General features: G+C 36.3%; 2 protein-coding genes and 1 non-coding gene across 3 annotated transcripts; 1 reads left to right on the top strand and 2 right to left on the bottom strand.

The window, feature by feature from the left end:
• The first annotated feature begins 995 nt into the window (after window positions 1-995).
• TRNAS-GCU (transfer RNA serine (anticodon GCU)) lies at window positions 996-1,077 on the top strand. Its single transcript has one exon. It is a non-coding gene; the product is annotated as a tRNA-Ser (tRNA).
• Window positions 1,078-2,090: 1,013 nt separating this feature from the next.
• LOC113692722 (RING-box protein 1a) lies at window positions 2,091-6,191 on the bottom strand. The gene is made up of 5 exons (XM_027211236.2): window positions 5,925-6,191; window positions 5,719-5,769; window positions 5,527-5,586; window positions 2,474-2,545; window positions 2,091-2,371 (listed from the first exon to the last, which is right to left on the bottom strand). The coding sequence occupies exons 1-5, from the start codon at window positions 6,079-6,081 to the stop codon at window positions 2,334-2,336; spliced, it is 378 nt and encodes a 125-aa protein (XP_027067037.1). The 5' UTR covers window positions 6,082-6,191; the 3' UTR covers window positions 2,091-2,333.
• Window positions 6,192-9,722: 3,531 nt separating this feature from the next.
• LOC140008451 (serine/threonine-protein kinase RIPK-like) lies at window positions 9,723-13,090 on the bottom strand. The gene is made up of 5 exons (XM_072052850.1): window positions 12,384-13,090; window positions 12,028-12,163; window positions 11,038-11,174; window positions 10,814-10,937; window positions 9,723-10,563 (listed from the first exon to the last, which is right to left on the bottom strand). Exons 1-5 carry the CDS (start codon window positions 12,756-12,758, stop codon window positions 9,995-9,997), a joined length of 1,341 nt encoding a protein of 446 aa, XP_071908951.1. The 5' UTR covers window positions 12,759-13,090; the 3' UTR covers window positions 9,723-9,994.
• Window positions 13,091-16,917: the final 3,827 nt, after the last annotated feature.

Below are 16,917 nucleotides of genomic sequence, written 5' to 3'. Positions count from 1 at the left end.
TTTAAAAAAAAAAAAAAAAAAACATTGAGCATAAATATACATCTTCTGACAAAGCATGACGTCACGGTGATCTAAATATTAATGTGTTTATTTAGATATATGATAATTTGCTAAAAAAATAAAAACTTAGATCATAAATACATTTTCTAGTTATTTTATTATTTTTTTCAACCACACTTTTTATCATACATTCATCACATAACCTAAAAAAAAATTCTAAATAATCTTCAATCCAAACACAATCGATAATGTTCCAAGAACAGAAGAAGTTGGGCGGAGGTGGAAGTGCCTCTATATCTCTATTGGAAAGAGATTGCTGTCTTTAAGTTGGATTGGGGTGCAGCATGAGTGGAGAACATAAAGCTCCAGTAGAAGCCCCTCAATGGACAGGACGAAGGATTTTTTTTTTTTTGGTCACAATGATAACACTTTTATCATCAAATCCATCGTAATTAATTAGGGGAGAGGAAAAACTCCGTCGAAGAAGAAAGACAATAAAGGCCAAGGGGCTGGTGGCCAGGATGAAGAAGGATTCTTATGCTAGTGCATCTGTCCAAGTAAGATATGATGCCCATTTAATTAATATTTCCTGATCTCAAATGTCTCAAGACTCATGGCCAGCAAATTATGCATGCATCTTGGGGCTGTCTGCCTTAAAACAACAGATACCTTTTTTTTTTTATTATTTTTAAAACAACAGATACTTACTGCCATTTGTCCGTTCACTTTCTGCTATTTTCTAATGAATCTGAAAAGAAGGTACACTGCTTGTCTTCTTCTACCACCTTTCGCAATTCGATTCGATGTAGCAAGTTCTTCAACTGAGACTTAAATAATAAGATTTGTCTTTTATACCGCCAGGAAAAAAAAATTCGCTGGTTAAGGTCCTTGACTTTTTCTTTATTTTTTTTTAAGAAGAAATTATCGTTCGAAAAGACAAAGATCGCCTCCGTATAGACTGATGTTTAGTTACCATTCCGCCACCGTCCAGGGATGTCGCTTTGGCCGAGTGGTTAAGGCGTGTGCCTGCTAAGTACATGGGGTTTCCCCGCGAGAGTTCGAATCTCTCAGGCGACGTTCAAAAGCTTTTTGCTGCTCACCCGAAATTTACTGTGCCAACAGGAATCAGAACTTAATTTCCCAACACCGTTTTTCTTTATAAAAAAAAAAAAAGAATTTTTTTTCCCAACACCTTGTTATTGTGATTGACTTATATTTATAAATTTACCGCCCACTTACTTTTAAGTATCGACCTGAGGCTCCTACATGAACGAGATTTTTAACGTGAGTTATTGTTTGTGAGCGATAAGCTTTTCCACGCACTTGAAACAATGAGGATGATGACCATGAGGCTTCCAACCCCTTAGAACGATGACAGAGAATTTGCCAAACCTTTTCCACCTGCAAAACTTGGGAGTATTGAATTCCTCATCCGTGTTGATTATTCAAAATATTTGTATTCTTTTCAGGAGAAAATGGAGCACACACGGCGGCAAATCTAGCAACACTGGAGAAAAAGTTGAAGCAATACAGTACATCCGTCAGCGTTAAGCTTCCACCTGTGCATATCAGTCTAGGGTGGTAAAAACGGCACCCAATTAGCGTGCCATTTGGTCAGCCATTAAGCAAGTTGGTTAATCTTTGTCCTACTTTCCTCCAGCATTTGGCAAGGCTAGGGGATCAGCACAAAATATCAGGAGGAAATTACCAAGGTAATTTGAAACAAAGCCAAAACATTCACCACCATCTACAATTATCGGTCGTCATCCATCCCAGTTAAAATTATGGGTGTGTTTTCCCCCCCGCGAAAGAAGTTGGAGATTCTTATAGTAATATAAATGGTTCAAACGATTTGAACTACCAGCAGCACAAAAGGAATGGGTACCAATGTACTAGTGGATTTGAAGGTGAAGTGCAGTGCTTTCGAATTTTCAACACACACAAAACCATGGACAGCGCAACCATTTGCTCAACCATTAAGTCAATGATCACGCTAAAACTTCTTAATGCCGTGGCCAAATTAACAAAACCCGTTATGTATATGCACTAAGTGTACGGAAAAGAAAAACAAAATAGACAACAACCAGCAATAAGGTGTTAAAATCATTAAAAGCAAAGAACAGACATCAATTCAGTACGAGTAACTGCAAACTAATTTACTGATGAATCCCTACATAGTACCTAATAGAACCAGATATTGCATTCTACAACAAATAACGTTTCTCAGAATATTTGACTTCGTATTTGCAGCAAACTGGTAAAGGAAGGTAAAGGCAGGGCTAAATCTTCATTTTCAACAACACAGAGAAACCCAACTGTCAATTGCCCAAGCTCTAGTGACCGTACTTCTGGAACTCCCACTCACTGTTATCTGTAACATACAAGAATGAAAGGAAAATGAGATACCAGCGGTATTGAAACAAAAAGAAAAACAAAGGCACTATATAAAGCTTTATGGATCAGAGAAACTTACCTAATGGGCAAACCTGGCGTGTCTTGAGCCATCTGCTAATACAGTGGAAGTGAAAAGCATGATTGCAAACACCTACAGGGATTCCACTTCGAATTAAATTGATAATGATATGCACAATTTTATGTTAACAACATGTAAAAGGAGATTGTATGAATAGCCAGTCAAATTAGCAAGTCAATCTACCTGTGGGCGCGTAAAAAAAGAAGTGATCCAGAGAAAATGCAACTGTTAGACAGCTAACTCCATCCATGGTAAGCTGGCAGCCAGTAACCAAGGCAAGCCAAAAAAGTGAAAAACACGTGTGCGTATTCCTTTCTAGGTTTGACTTTATTTTGTTATTTATGTCGTGATGTTCCAGAAGCTGGCTTGGGAATCAAGGGAAGATCATTTCTTAAAAAACTTTACTCAACCCAAGGTATTAGAACTCATATCAATCATCTAACATCCCCAAACATAATTTCTGTGGAAGTATTGAACAATATGACCTTAACATTTAATACTCAAAAGCTAATGGAAGTTCCCAACAAACATGTATAAATATAGCTTCTCAAGAAAGGAGGTCTCCAAATAGGCAGCATCTGCTTACAACTAGATAATTGTCGCGCAAGATTTAACAATCTTATGCTTGTTAAATGATACAAATGCTATACAGCACACTAAATGATGTGCTATGTCGTAATTTTAGCTCCCTGCTACTCTTGAACAGCTTTTATTCTTATCAAGGCTATGCATAGTTTATATGGAAGATACACCACAACCACATAAGTAGGCTTCATTCATGAAGTGCAATTATACCTCCTACTAACCAAATGTCAACATAAGATGCATTCTGAACGTGATGATAAAAGGTTAAAGACAAAGTCTGATCTTCAGCAAAATATAACACCAATAAGAGGATCCTTTTAATTACAAAGGACTGAAGAAAACAACTGGATTGTAGATGCTGATGTTAACAGTAATCAATGAATGGACATGGTGGATTCAGGCAGACCAACCACATGAATTGCAGCCCCAAGCTATAGAGCAATTCTGGTTCATCAAAAATTCTTGCAGAGTGGAAAATGGCTCACATCATACCATATAGTATAAGCTAGACAATAACAGAAGTTCTCAGATTAAGACCAGGAAACTTTCACAGTTTTCATTTGTAATTAGTAAATACCTTATAACTTGAAGTAGTCAGCAAGGGGTAATGGGACCACAATGTTCTGTACTATTTATAAAGCACTTAATGGTATTATATCTACATTTGGACAAATTTCAGCTATTAGAATCCCATTGTAACAAGCAAACCAAGTACAAAAATTGCTTTAGAATTTTCTCTTGCCACAAGCAATAGGATAACACACTGCTTTTTACCATCTCAAACATCAGTTATTTGCAGAATAAACACAGTGAACAAGTTGATTGGCACAAACAGCTCATATCATCTAGATAACGAGTATCAACTTAGAATAGTTTTTAATGAAGGTAACACTGCTCCTACCAACCAGACATCACAGATAAAGTAGATCTTTGTGTGGCTCAATTTAGTGACAGCTAAAGTTATAAAACTCACAAGATCATGCAGTTAACCTCATATGCTTTATAAGATTAGACATCAATAGTAACATTAGGTACCAATCAGCTAGAAGTCTGAATATTGACCCCACCACTAATAAGACCCTTGCATAGGAAAATCAACTCAAAACTTCTTTAGCATAACCCAAACCACCCCTGCACCATATGCAGTAAAATAGTCATGCTCATCAATTGTCTTCAAAACACTATAGGATTATTAGTTTTTATAAGCATTTCTTAAAAAAACTAATTGGAATACATGAACCTTTTTGTTTAGGCTCCATTTTGGTAGTGAATGTGAAGATTAATACCTAATGGACAAATATTTACCATACATAGTCATCCCTATGTCCCACAGTTGCCAATGCTATGCAGAATCAGTTTCCCCATCATACAAGTCACACATAAGCATGTCCAAATGCTTTTCCAACTTTAGATATTAAGTAGGGAAAGAAAGCATGTACAAAGGGAGAAATCACCATCACGCTGCTCTGCTAAGATAAAAATATATAATGTTTTATGGTAACCGAAATTCCTGAGGATAATAACATGCTTCAATCAACACAGATGCCCATGCCAATAATGAGTGTGCTTCATACATACCCTTGGACCACATTACAAAGCTTCAGTCAAACTGAAACTAAGAAAACTTGGTATTCATAAGGAACATTATCACTCAGAATCTCATCCAATACTCAAAGTTCATTCAAAATTCAGAATTGGGCAGGCTCCTAAGGAACATTAGTTACACTATAGAAAGCATATTTTAAGGAAAATATGAGGAAAAAGAACAAAGTGGAGATATCTATTTCGTGTACCAAATTGTGATAAAAAGAAACAACTCACTTTAACCGCTCATTCAAAGCAATTGCATTTAACACAAGGAAATGCTCACAAACACATCATCCAATAGTCAGATACATTATGGAACTTCTTTTACATCCTTATCTTCTGAATTAACAAAACTCAACAAAGTTATAATCTAATGCCTTCCAAATTCCACAACAGAAAAGCAAAAATCCAAAAGCAACAGAAATTGGAAAATAATCAACAACTGAAAGTGGATACTGTAATAATTTTTAAAACAATTAGCACAGAGCATTATGCAGACTCCTATCAGCAACATGCATATTGTCTGTGGCAACACAGACCAGCAAAATACCAAACTGCCTAAAATAATAAAATAAACCAAGAGTATACAGCCGTCAAAAGTAATGATAATCAATTGAAAAGACACTGCTGTATAATACAACAATATACAATTACTAAATATCTCATTATTCAGCAACGTAAGCACAAAATCCTACATAAAATCCTTAACCATGAATAGACCTACATAAAATCCTTTACCCAAGCAGGACAACCTAAACATGTTACAATTGCATTCAGCACAAAGAGAGATAAAAAAACGGTAGGCCAACTGATACTCTGAAAGGAAAAATCAAAATAGCATGAAAACAAACGCCAGAGTTCGACAAAAAGATGGTACATACCCCAAGCAACCGTGCACTCCTCGCTAGTAGCACTGGCCTGATTAGCTTGACACTCGATGCCTAATAATGCACACCGCAAATCTCACTCAGCGATAAATTACCAGATAATTGAGCATCAATAGACCCAAAAAAAAAGAACTATATAATCAGAGGTATAAAGAATCAATAGAGCGGAAAACATGAAATACTCACAGAGATCCATAATATGATTCCTGCAAATTGCACAGTTATCCACCACGATATCTGAATTCAACCACAAGATGAATAAATAAACAATCGAGAAAATTGCGCCAAAATACCAACAAATTAAAAAAAACACAGAGATCGCAGAATCGCTTCAAATTAAAAAATATACAGAAAAAAAAGGAGTTCATGCTAGGTTAGGGTTAGGGTTTTACCCCAAGCCCAAAGAGCGACAGCGTTCCACTTCTTGATCTCGAATCGCTTGGCTTTCTTACCAGAAGTTGAGGTGGACGCTGTGGAGGATGAAGGTCCGGCTCCGCTGGAGCCTTCTCCAGCCGGAACCATGGTGACGTCGGTGTCAAGAGATGCCATTGGGTTGGCTCGAAGAGATCTCTCTTCTAAGCTCTTTTAGAGCACAGGTTCACACTTCAAACTGCGCGTGAATTGGATAAACACCTTAAAGACCAGGGAAGCTAATGGAATTTTGGCCTTAAACCATTCAGTCAACTCCGGTGTCGTCGATGGGCCTTGGCCCGTTAATTAGATGGCCCAAGGTTGAAGTCATTGTGTCGACATAATATGTCGACATTTCTAATTTTCCATACCAAGAATGTCAACACAATTACTTTTGACTCTTTTGACGTACGATTTACTTATATACTTGACCTTTTTTTTTGTTTTTTTGGTCAACATAGGGGTGTCCGGGTCAATTCTTACGGGTCCCGACTAATCCCCTGTGACCCAGGAGAGGAGACCCCACTCCACACCGAGCACGTTAATAACGGGACTCGAATTTTGGATAAACCAGGAAGGTCGCCATACTCTAAGGAGGGGGAGCAGACCGCTCAAGCTATTCCGTGGAGACAGAAGACCAGCCATGTAAGGTGACAAGTTTTTTTGTGGGAAGCAGCGGTTGAATCCCTGACCTCCAGCATCACTCAATAGAATGATGACCACTGGACTAGGGCTGCAAACGAGCCGAGCCGAGTCGAGTCGAGTTTTGACCTTATCGAGTCGAGACTTGACTTAATTTCATCGAACTCGAACTCGAGCTCGAGCTCGACGAACTGGTAATTTTCAAACTCGAGTTCGAGCTCGAAAAAAATAAAAAATAATTATTTTATTTTTAAAAAAATAAATAAAATAATATTTTTTCTTAGTAAATAATAAAATATTAAAGATATTTATGTAATTTTACTATTAAAAATAAAAACAAAAAAATAAATATATATATACTCGAGTTCGCGAGCCGGCTCGCGAGCTAACGAGTTTAATGTTTTGAGCTCGAGCTCGAGTTCGACTCTGACTCGACCAGCTCGAGCACGAGTCGAGCTTGAATTGAGCTGCTCGCGAGCGGCTCGATTCGTTTGCACCCTACTGGACCAAATGGCCAGTGGCAATTTACTTATACTTGACGTTGGGTGCTATTTCCGCACGATTTACCTTCATACTTTAGGTTGGGCTGCTACCGTGATGCAGGGCGTTACAAATTCCACAAGCAAGGCAACAATTGCCATGGATAGTATGGGCATTTTCTCAACTGGTTTTACAATTTACCTTCATACTTTATGTTGGGCTGATACCGTGATTCAGGGCGTCACAAATTCCACGACCAAGGCAACAATTGCCTTGGAGAGTATGGGCTTTTTCTCAACTGGTTTTACATACCTGATTTAAGCTTTTGATTTTTGAAAAGTTATTTTATTATGTTCTCAACTGATTTTAGATTTGTTTTGGCTCTAAAGACCTAATTTTAGATTTTGATTTTCGAAAAATTTATTGTATTATGTTCTCAACTGATTTTAGATTTTTTTTGGTATAAAAAAGTTGGAAATCAGAAACAGGTTGTGAGATACTTTTGGATTCTAGCCTACTTTATCATGTAGACAAAATTACCTTTCAAATTTTAATGTAATTTCCAAACTTTAACGTAAGTACCTAAAGATTAGATAACTTTTTATGGTCTTTCTATTTTCATTCTTTTCTCATTCAATTACAAATTCATCTTTGTGTCCATTGTTTTTCTCATCCATCATTTAATCTTCATAAAAAAAATTATTTAATTACATTAAAAATTATTTAATTAGCACAAAATTTATTTGCATAGCATGTAAGTGTAATATGGTCATTTTTTAAAATAAAAGTTAGCTTTTTAACTTTTCTTTTGAGAACATCTATGCATTTATTAAAATGGTTTTTAACTGTAAATGGAGACACATGAATTATTTTGAAATATCTAATTTTTATAAATCAAGTTTACAAAATCAACTTTTACAAAATTAGAATAAGTTGAGAGCAAACCCCATATTATATACATGAACATAACATGTAGACACCAAACATAAGTGTAGATACAAATACAATGACAAGTAAACAATTTTGCATTTACATTATAAGTAAAAAATTGTATTTGAAAATCGATTTCAAAACCAAACCAATCCCCACCATTATTAATTGCACCGTACAAGTCACTAGTGATTGTAACGTCCTTTGATTAGGTTGTGCCTTTATTACTAATGATGTGATTGATAACTCAATTCATCACTTAATACTATTAATTAATTCAGACATTAACTATATCATAAAAGAGACCAAATTTTGGGTCAGCAATTGCATGTAAAATATCCCCTTCGAGCCAGCAATTGCCTGGACAGACAGTGGAGTTTAGTGGATCCCCCCTTAAGTTGGTTGATTTTCAAGCATTGTTGGAAAAAAAAAATTGCATGTAAAATATGATAATTGGTCTTGGTCCTCAAGGCAAATACATACGGTATTTAGATCAGTCGTTGCATATAAAATATGAAAAGCAGGACGTTGGAAATAGAAAATTTTGATGGTATGGTCTGACTTTACGTGCCATATTAGTTGATGTGAGAAAATTGCGGTGTAGACCTCGATCCAGATTACACTTCTTAGTTTTCTGGTTTTATTGAACTTAAATTAGTGCTTACATTTTGTTGTCACGATAGAGGACATCATTGATTTTTTTTTTTTTTTTAAATAAAGTATTTGTATTAAACCTTTCCTAACCATCAACCCTACCAAATTGGTCTGAACCATTATAGATATTTCTGTCTCTCTCTCTCTCTCCCTTTTTTTTTTTTTTTTTTTTTTTGGACTCTGGCCATTTTAGAATAATTTAGATACTTGATAGAAAAGGGAGACTGCAAAATACAGAGTAATAAGGTAAAATTTGAAGTGAAAACGAACCTCCTAGTTTCTACGTATCAATTATTTGATCAAAGACATCAAACAAAAGGAGAAGAAAAAAAAAAAGAAACCCCCCTTGCATTTTTGGCTGGCTGGCTGGCTGCCAGTGGGAATTCTAAATCAAAGCTTCTAGATTGCTAGCAACAGTTTAAATATCGCTAGCTGTATCTTTCACTCGACATCTCCTCCATTTGTTATCTATCCAGCTAATTAGGAATCTCTTTTGACTTGGGCAAGTAAAGACAACTAATTAAGAACTCAGAAACAGGGGATTTTGTCGAATTTTCTTGTGTCATTCATTACACTACTACTATTTGTTAGGAAGCGGGTGAAATAGTCTTTTAAGAGGCAGCTTCCTCCGGTTGTTATGTTGAAGTGCAGTTGTTAAGAATGAAACGACCAGAATTTCAAAGATATTAGGAGATGAGTGGTTGGTGAAGCAACTTGCTGATGATCCAGAACAGCACATCTCTGCTAAATGTCAAACCCCATTACCAATTCCTCCATGGGACCCGACCCAAAAAGAAAAATCCCAGTGCCAGTTCCTAGAAGGAACAATCCAGCATAAGCAACTTAATGATGTGTAAAAATTCTTCTTCAAAAAACAAAATGATGTGTAAAAATTAGAGCCTATATTTTCCGTTGAATTCGAACTTCTTTTCTTAATTCTTCTAACTCATCATTGTTTAGATACATATCTGACCGAAATTCTGCCATAATCATTAGTTTTGGCATATTCGGGTCATCTTTTGAAGGTTTGGTTAGATAAATAAATGCATCGAATCCAAAATTTCAGCTAAAACTTATGAAACAAGAAAAAAATGTCCTGAATATTAAAATAAAGTCGATGAATTTTTTTTTTTTCATCTCTGGTACAATCAAGAAAAAGGGTATCTAATGATAAAACCTAATAATTTTTTTTAAAAAAAGTACAAATGCTTACACTTGACAGGTTAAAAAAAAAAAAAAAAAGATAAGGTATATGCTCAGCCTAGTAAGTAATCACCTTGTTACACAAGATGGCTTTTGATGTATATATATTTACAGCTTATATTAGTTATTACGCTTCATTAATCTATACTCTTTTCAATCTCTGATGCAGAGGCGAATTTATCCCGTCTTTCACCCTCTGCTGTAGCTGAGTTTCCGAGTAAATCGTTGGAGAATTAGGAGTTCCGAAACTACGTTTATGGTTGTGGTGGTGTAACCGGTGTTTTTGTTGGTGATGACCATTTTCTTTCTTCACTTTCTTCTTTCCTTCACTCTCCTTTTCGCTTTCTTTCTTCAAATCAGTTTCAACTGGAACCGTGTACACAAACGTCCCAATTGAAGTGTCATTGTAATCCTTGAGAGGCTCCAGGGTTTTTACAATGTCGCTCATATTTGGTCTGTTCTTAGGCCTATGACTCAGGCAATGATAAGCCAATGCTGCAGCTTGCTGAGCCCCTTCCTCGGAGTACATGCCTTCAAGCCTAGGATCCATTATCCGGCTGAGCTTCCGGGAATCTTTTAACATTGGCCTCGCCCAATCTGCCAAGTTCTGTTCCCTGGAAGGACGGGTTTTGTCCACTGATCTTCTGCCTGTAAGAAGCTCCAAGAGTACTACTCCAAAGCTATACACATCACTTGCTGCTGTCAAGTGACCTGCAGGGAGACAATTTGACATGTTTTGGCAAATGGTCACTCGTTTGTTTAGGATAATAGCAATCAATTTAAGTTTTTGTTTTTATGTGAAATTTGACTTCAATACGTAATTTTTCTAGTCGATGGAAGCAGTTAAAATGGCTAAGAACAACCCACGTTGTTGATTGTGGTAAAGATTGCGGCTAACCAACCGTGGAGATCGCCTTAATAAATCTTGCTTAAATTAGCAAGCGATGATATGAATCTTTACCTGTCATGATATACTCAGGGGCAGCATAGCCTTGTGTCCCCATAACTCTCGTCGAAACATGCGTATCATCTCCCTCTGGACCATCTTTTGCGAGCCCGAAATCGGAGAGTTTAGCAGTGTAATCCTGCAGTAAGCAAATTAAAAGCGATTTATTCACTTGTTGAAAGAAAATGAAGCAAAGGATCCCGTAAATGTGGGCAAAGCTAGGTAAACTAGATGCTTACAGAGTCTAGCAGGATGTTCGAGGCTTTAAAATCCCTGTAGATTACTGGTTTTTCTGCCTCGTGGAGAAAGGCAAGGCCTTTTGCAGCTCCAAGGGCAATTTTCATCCTTGCAGACCATGGAAGCGACACGGAATATCCTGCGGCCGGGAAAGTAAAAGAATGAGGACTCTTGTATATATGATTAAGATGACATTTTATGGTAAATTTACATTTTAAATATGTGGCATTTACCAAATTTTAAATCTAAAGCGTCTTAAAATGAGATTAATAGTTGCCGATCAAAGGTTAGTAAAAACTCTATCAGAAAAGTGAAAACCCCATTATGTTCAAAAAATTACAACAAAAAAAAAAAAAAAAAGTTTGTGAGCGTGAGATTTATACGGTATTTAGGTAATAGCATTATTATGTTCAAATATTACATCATTAATTAGAAGGTTACATATTGCAACGACTAATGAATCAACGAAAAGGTAAGCTACCAACCACGAATAGGGTAACGTGAGCTTATAATTCCAGGTTGAACTTTTCTATCTACAGAGAGCAGGTCTCGTACTCATCATGATTATACGGCACATTAATTATTTGCACAATTTCAAGAGGCAACAGTGTCAACATCCCTCACAGGAAATGGTAAAACTAGCAGACAATTATTAATTAAAGAAAATAGCCGTTTCGATCAACTGGAAACTATTACATGTGTGTCTTATAATTAATTGGTTGACGATGGATATCCTAGAGATTACATCCAAACTCTCCCGAAATTTCATTATCAGCAGACCTATTTAAAAAATCTCTTCCGCTAGTTGTTCTTAGTAAGACATTAACAGCTGTCCCAAGTTCTACATGTCTGACAGTGGATACAGCTTACCTACCATGCTGAAGCAACAAAGAAAATTGAGCACCATGGAAAAAAATACTATGTGCGGAAGACGAATCGCTAGCTACTGATATATATATTTCAAACAATGATAAAGCGGAGACAAGACGTACTTCTAAACAGCTGATTCTCCAGGCTGCCTCGTGGCATGTATTCATAGACTAAAAGTCGGTGTTCCTCCTCGCAGCAGTATCCGATCAACTTCACCAAATTTGGATGCCTCAATTGCCCCAGAAATATCACTTCAGTCTGTTATGTTAAGAAAGGAAATTAAAGTTGGTCAATCATTCAATCTGACAAGAAATCTTCATGCACAAAAGTTGAATATCAAAAAATTCTTCGACACTAACTTCAAGAACACTGCGAACCCTTGGGCATACTAACTACCAAGCAGGACGAGGCTATCAACCACCGGACTGCATGTCAAGCCAGTGAGGGAAATAATTAAGTTTGGTAGGTTCGTACATACCAGCCATTCCTTGTGACCTTGGGAGCCGTCCAGATCAAGGAGCTTGACAGCCACTGGCTGAGCCTTCAGCCCGGGTCTAAGCTTGTCGTCAATGAACCCTTTATGAACTGGTCCAAATCCTCCCTCACCAAGAAAGTTACAAGACGAGAAGCTCTGAGTGATCACCTTCAGCTCCTGAAGAGTAAATATGTGAATGTTGGAGCCGGCTAAAGAGATAGAGAGGTCCTCTGAAATGGTTGAAGAACTAAAATCCGACATCGAAAGCCTGTGGAATGAAGTTTGCTTGGCCACAACTTTCTTCTTTTTCGGTTTAGGGTTCTCAATCTTGTAACATCCCAGAACAAAACATTGCCACGAAACCTTCTGGACTGTCATCTCGTGATAAAAGTATATGCTTTCTGCGTGTATGGAAATACTTTGTTGTTTCTCCTCTTCTGCACCCAAATGCCTCGAAAAGCCTTCGTTTATATATCAGGTTGAGAGAATTGTAGAACAAGGAAAGAATGTGGCGATGACAGGAATTATGCAATGGGGTTTGGAAAACTTCTTCTATGGAAAGCCGTGGCCTAATATTCAAATGTGCCAATTATTCTCTCTCCTGGCTCTTGTCTCCGCAGGACATGATAGTATGATACAGATAAGAGGTTCACAACCCCTTTATAAGGCCTGGCTTTATGCTGATTTTCTTTTTTTTTTTTTTAACCATTTACTATTAATTTCTCTTTCGTGGACAAATACTTTTTGTGTGTATATATGGGCGTATATAGTAGTTCGTTTTGTAATGTGATCCTCCATCAATAGTTGATGTAGCTACTATTAAAGAATTTGGTGTACAAAATGAAAAGCAAAAGAGCACCACGAAGTCTACGAATTCGGTTGAGTGAGAAAAGACTTGGCTGCCCCCTCTTTGACTTAGTTCTTTGGTGGGAGCCTCAGTTTCACACCCTTCTAAACATATTGTTCCATTCGGTGGCGATGATGGAAAAGCGGTTTTCGAAATTGTTTTGACTCAGTTTTGTAATAAATTATTATTTTTTTTTTAAAAAAAATGACAAAGAAGAATTTTAATATTTGGTGTGGAAATTCCATCGTGGTATCTAGCTAAGCTAAGGGAGATTTCTCCTACGTGTTTTCCCTGACGCGGGGATCTTTGAATACTCACGTCCTCGATCATTATTATTATCTACTGGTATTCGCAAGTCTCACGTAAACATGAGCATCAAGTGAAAATTAAGAAATGAAAATTGTAGAGAGCTGATGAATGGATCGAGATTTGAGATCAACATAGCATTTTTTTTTAATTTATTTATAAAAGTCTTTGTCATTGTTAATAGTAGTAATTTTGATCCTTCCTTTGACAGCTTTGTATTGTTTGGCAGCCATCACTGCAAATGAGCATTGAGTTGGCCCAGCACTGTTATGTGCTATAGAAAACACGTTGTTAATCCAGTGTTTTTTTTTTTGCTTTTACGCTAAAATCATCAACAGCGATTCTTCACTTATTCTTTTTTGATGACTCGAATTCGCGTGTTATCAATTAGGCTGTTTTGTTATCTGTCAATTCAGTTTAGGTGTTCCTAATTTAAAATTGTTTAATGCTGCTTAAGGTCCTAATTGGGTTTTAGAATTAAGCGGAATAAAATTTTTCATAAATTATCCATTTGTGTTTCGTTTTCAAGAAAAATTAATGAAAAGCCAAAGAAGATATTTTGTCCTCCTTTTTCATGTAGATTATAGTCTGCTTCCTTTTTTTTTTTCTTCTACCAAATATAGGATTCAAAAACGGCTGAGAAATTAGTGGGAAGGAAAGAAAAATGTTGCGTACGAGGTCGGAGAGGGAGAGAGAGAGAAGAGGGGTGAGGGAGATTGAGATTCCATAACACACGCCTTATTTTGAAAAGGACACGCTTTTAAACCAATGATTTGGTCATAGCCTCGTAAGTCGTGGGTAATTAAGAAAACAATCAATGATGAACAAGAACAACAACATTTGGAGGAATTTGTAAGAACTAAGAAGAAGAAGAAGAAGATGGTAGGTTAGCCAGCACACTTGCACATTTGTCTTTGTTCTAGAAACTACGCTCATTATTATTTAGAGAAAAAAAAAAACAACCATTAAAAAGAATAATAGTTGTATATAACATCAGAGTCCACAGTATTCATCTGCGAAAATATGGAACATTTCCGGCTGACCAAATACGTATATATATACATATACGTATTTAGATGGGGCCTGCAGGAAGCGGTAGGTAAAGCATCACCCCCAGCATGATGTTCCCGCTAAAACCATGGAAGTCTGGATAACTAATTCTAGGACAATTATTAATTAACCCATTGCATGGAGCCGCATACCATTGGCAAGAATAGAAAGACATGATGGAATTTTCCTTCATTCTATCAGCTTCGAAAGATTTAGAAATTGGGGGATTCCATGGCGGTAGGTAGATGGGACCCGGCCATATTTTTCTTGCCATCAACAGCATGCAGGAAAGTCAATTCCATAGGATTCCAACTTTAATTGGTTAACGGAGTCAAGCTGGATAAAATTCCCAAAGCGTCTCGCGTAAATCCAACAAAGTCGATTTGGATTGCGATTTTCTGAAGGTTTTTCTTAGCACGAGGAGAATTTTATTTTTTTTAATACGTGAATTCGAATTTTAGGCTATTAGCAGAAATATGCCATTTTATAAATATTGACACTTTTTTCTTTAATTTTCAAGAGAATAAAACACTACTAATACTAATACTGGAAGGGTAAGCAATGCAAATTAGTAGTATTAATCTCAATATGCTAAAAAGCATGACGGCTATGTTTTGTCCAGGTCGTTTTTAACATTAGACACATGAAATTTGAGGACCGGCGGGCGCGTTGTTGTGATTTGAACTGTTTTCTTTTTATTTTCATATGCCAGGGAATTAAAGATTACAACAATTTTATCACCAAAAAAAAAATTTACAACAATTTCACAATCGTACCAAATTAGGTCGACTGCCTTCATTACTCATGTAGAGAAATAAAATGTAGGCCCTATTTGATAAATCAATTCAGCATTTAATTTAATGGCTTCAGATTTTAACATATTCAGACCCTTTGATAATAAAAAATTGAACATCTGAATTAATTAAGTGGTACTGAATTTTTTAGGCAAAACTTGTTCCCAAAGTCAGGTGATAAGCTATTCACTCATCATTGAATGTGATACGCACTCAAATGTATTATATTTAATATTTAACAATTCAATAGCTTGATGGATTCAGATTTCAGTTTTTTAATTTTAATTTTATCAAACGCACCCATAGTCTATTATACATCTTAGCTAGATACAATACTATTTGTCAATGGCGAAGGCACGTTCAATTGAGGGTAGGCAATTACCCTCCCTCAACTTTGAAGAATTTTCAGAATTAGCTCGAAAAAATATAAAATTTTTAAACTTGTTCTATAATCGCATCCTCTAAAATTTCTGATATGCTTCTTCACTTTACCCACCTAAGTTCTTGAAATCTACAATTATCACTTAGTTTATTAATGATGGCATGTGTGAAATGAAGCCAAGTACTAGCTAGTTGAAAATTTAGGAAAAAAGGGAATTTCAAAAGTTTTGATACGTAAAAAAAAAAAAAATTTGTTGTCTACTGTCATAAAAAAATTATCATCTAGTTTTTTTTTTTTTTTTTTTTGCTGGTTATTAGAGTTTTTTAACAAAAAATTTTGCCTTAATCATAGTAATTGCCTCCCTAATTAACCACGAGTCCTAACTTTGCAGTGCTATCTACGGACCTAGTATTTTATTCCAGGATTGCAAATCTTTGGAAGAATTAGTAGAGAAGGCAGTCAGCATGTCATTAGCAATAAGTTTCAGGTTTTAGTTTCGTTTCAAACTTTGTTATATGCCATATTAGCGTCTAATTCATGGAGAGCCAAAAGAAAAAGAAGACTTCTCAGCAAGATATTCCAGTTCTATAAAAAAAAAAATTTAATATTGTATACATATATATATATTTTTTTGGGTGCTCATTCCTGAGGACTCTGGAAAATGCATGAAATCTTCAAAGCATATCCTTTTAAGGGTGAAATTAAGAAGCCACACAGGCCGAAGCTCGCCACAGGATGTAGGCATTGATGTCAAAAGAGCCAGTTGACTAATCCTATTCATATAATATAATAAATAATGACTTGCAAAAAATAGCCACTGCTCATCACATGAACTATCAATTTAGTGCATAAAAGAAATAATAAATATCGCAACTGCTTTTCCAGAAGTTGGGGGGGGGGGGGGGGGGGGGGGGGGGGGGGGGTAAATAAAATTCTCTCTCCCCTGTTGGATCAGTCATCACCTGCAGATTATAAAATTCCAGAAGTGAATGGGCTTTCGGAACTTTCCACACCAATCTTTAACTAATTCTTTATCTAACGCTTGACACTGTAATTAGAATGTGGGTAGAAGTCTAATTTGCAGGAGCGAGAAGGGTCGAAGGTCAAGAATTCGAGATGAACAAATTAAATGAAACAACAACTACCTTACCTTTCGAA

Source organism: Coffea arabica, chromosome 6c (genome assembly GCF_036785885.1).
Source record: "Coffea arabica cultivar ET-39 chromosome 6c, Coffea Arabica ET-39 HiFi, whole genome shotgun sequence".
Lineage (NCBI taxonomy): Eukaryota > Viridiplantae > Streptophyta > Magnoliopsida > Gentianales > Rubiaceae > Coffea > Coffea arabica.
Note: the sequence above shows the minus strand (reverse complement) of the source record. Positions and strands in the feature narration are given on the sequence as shown.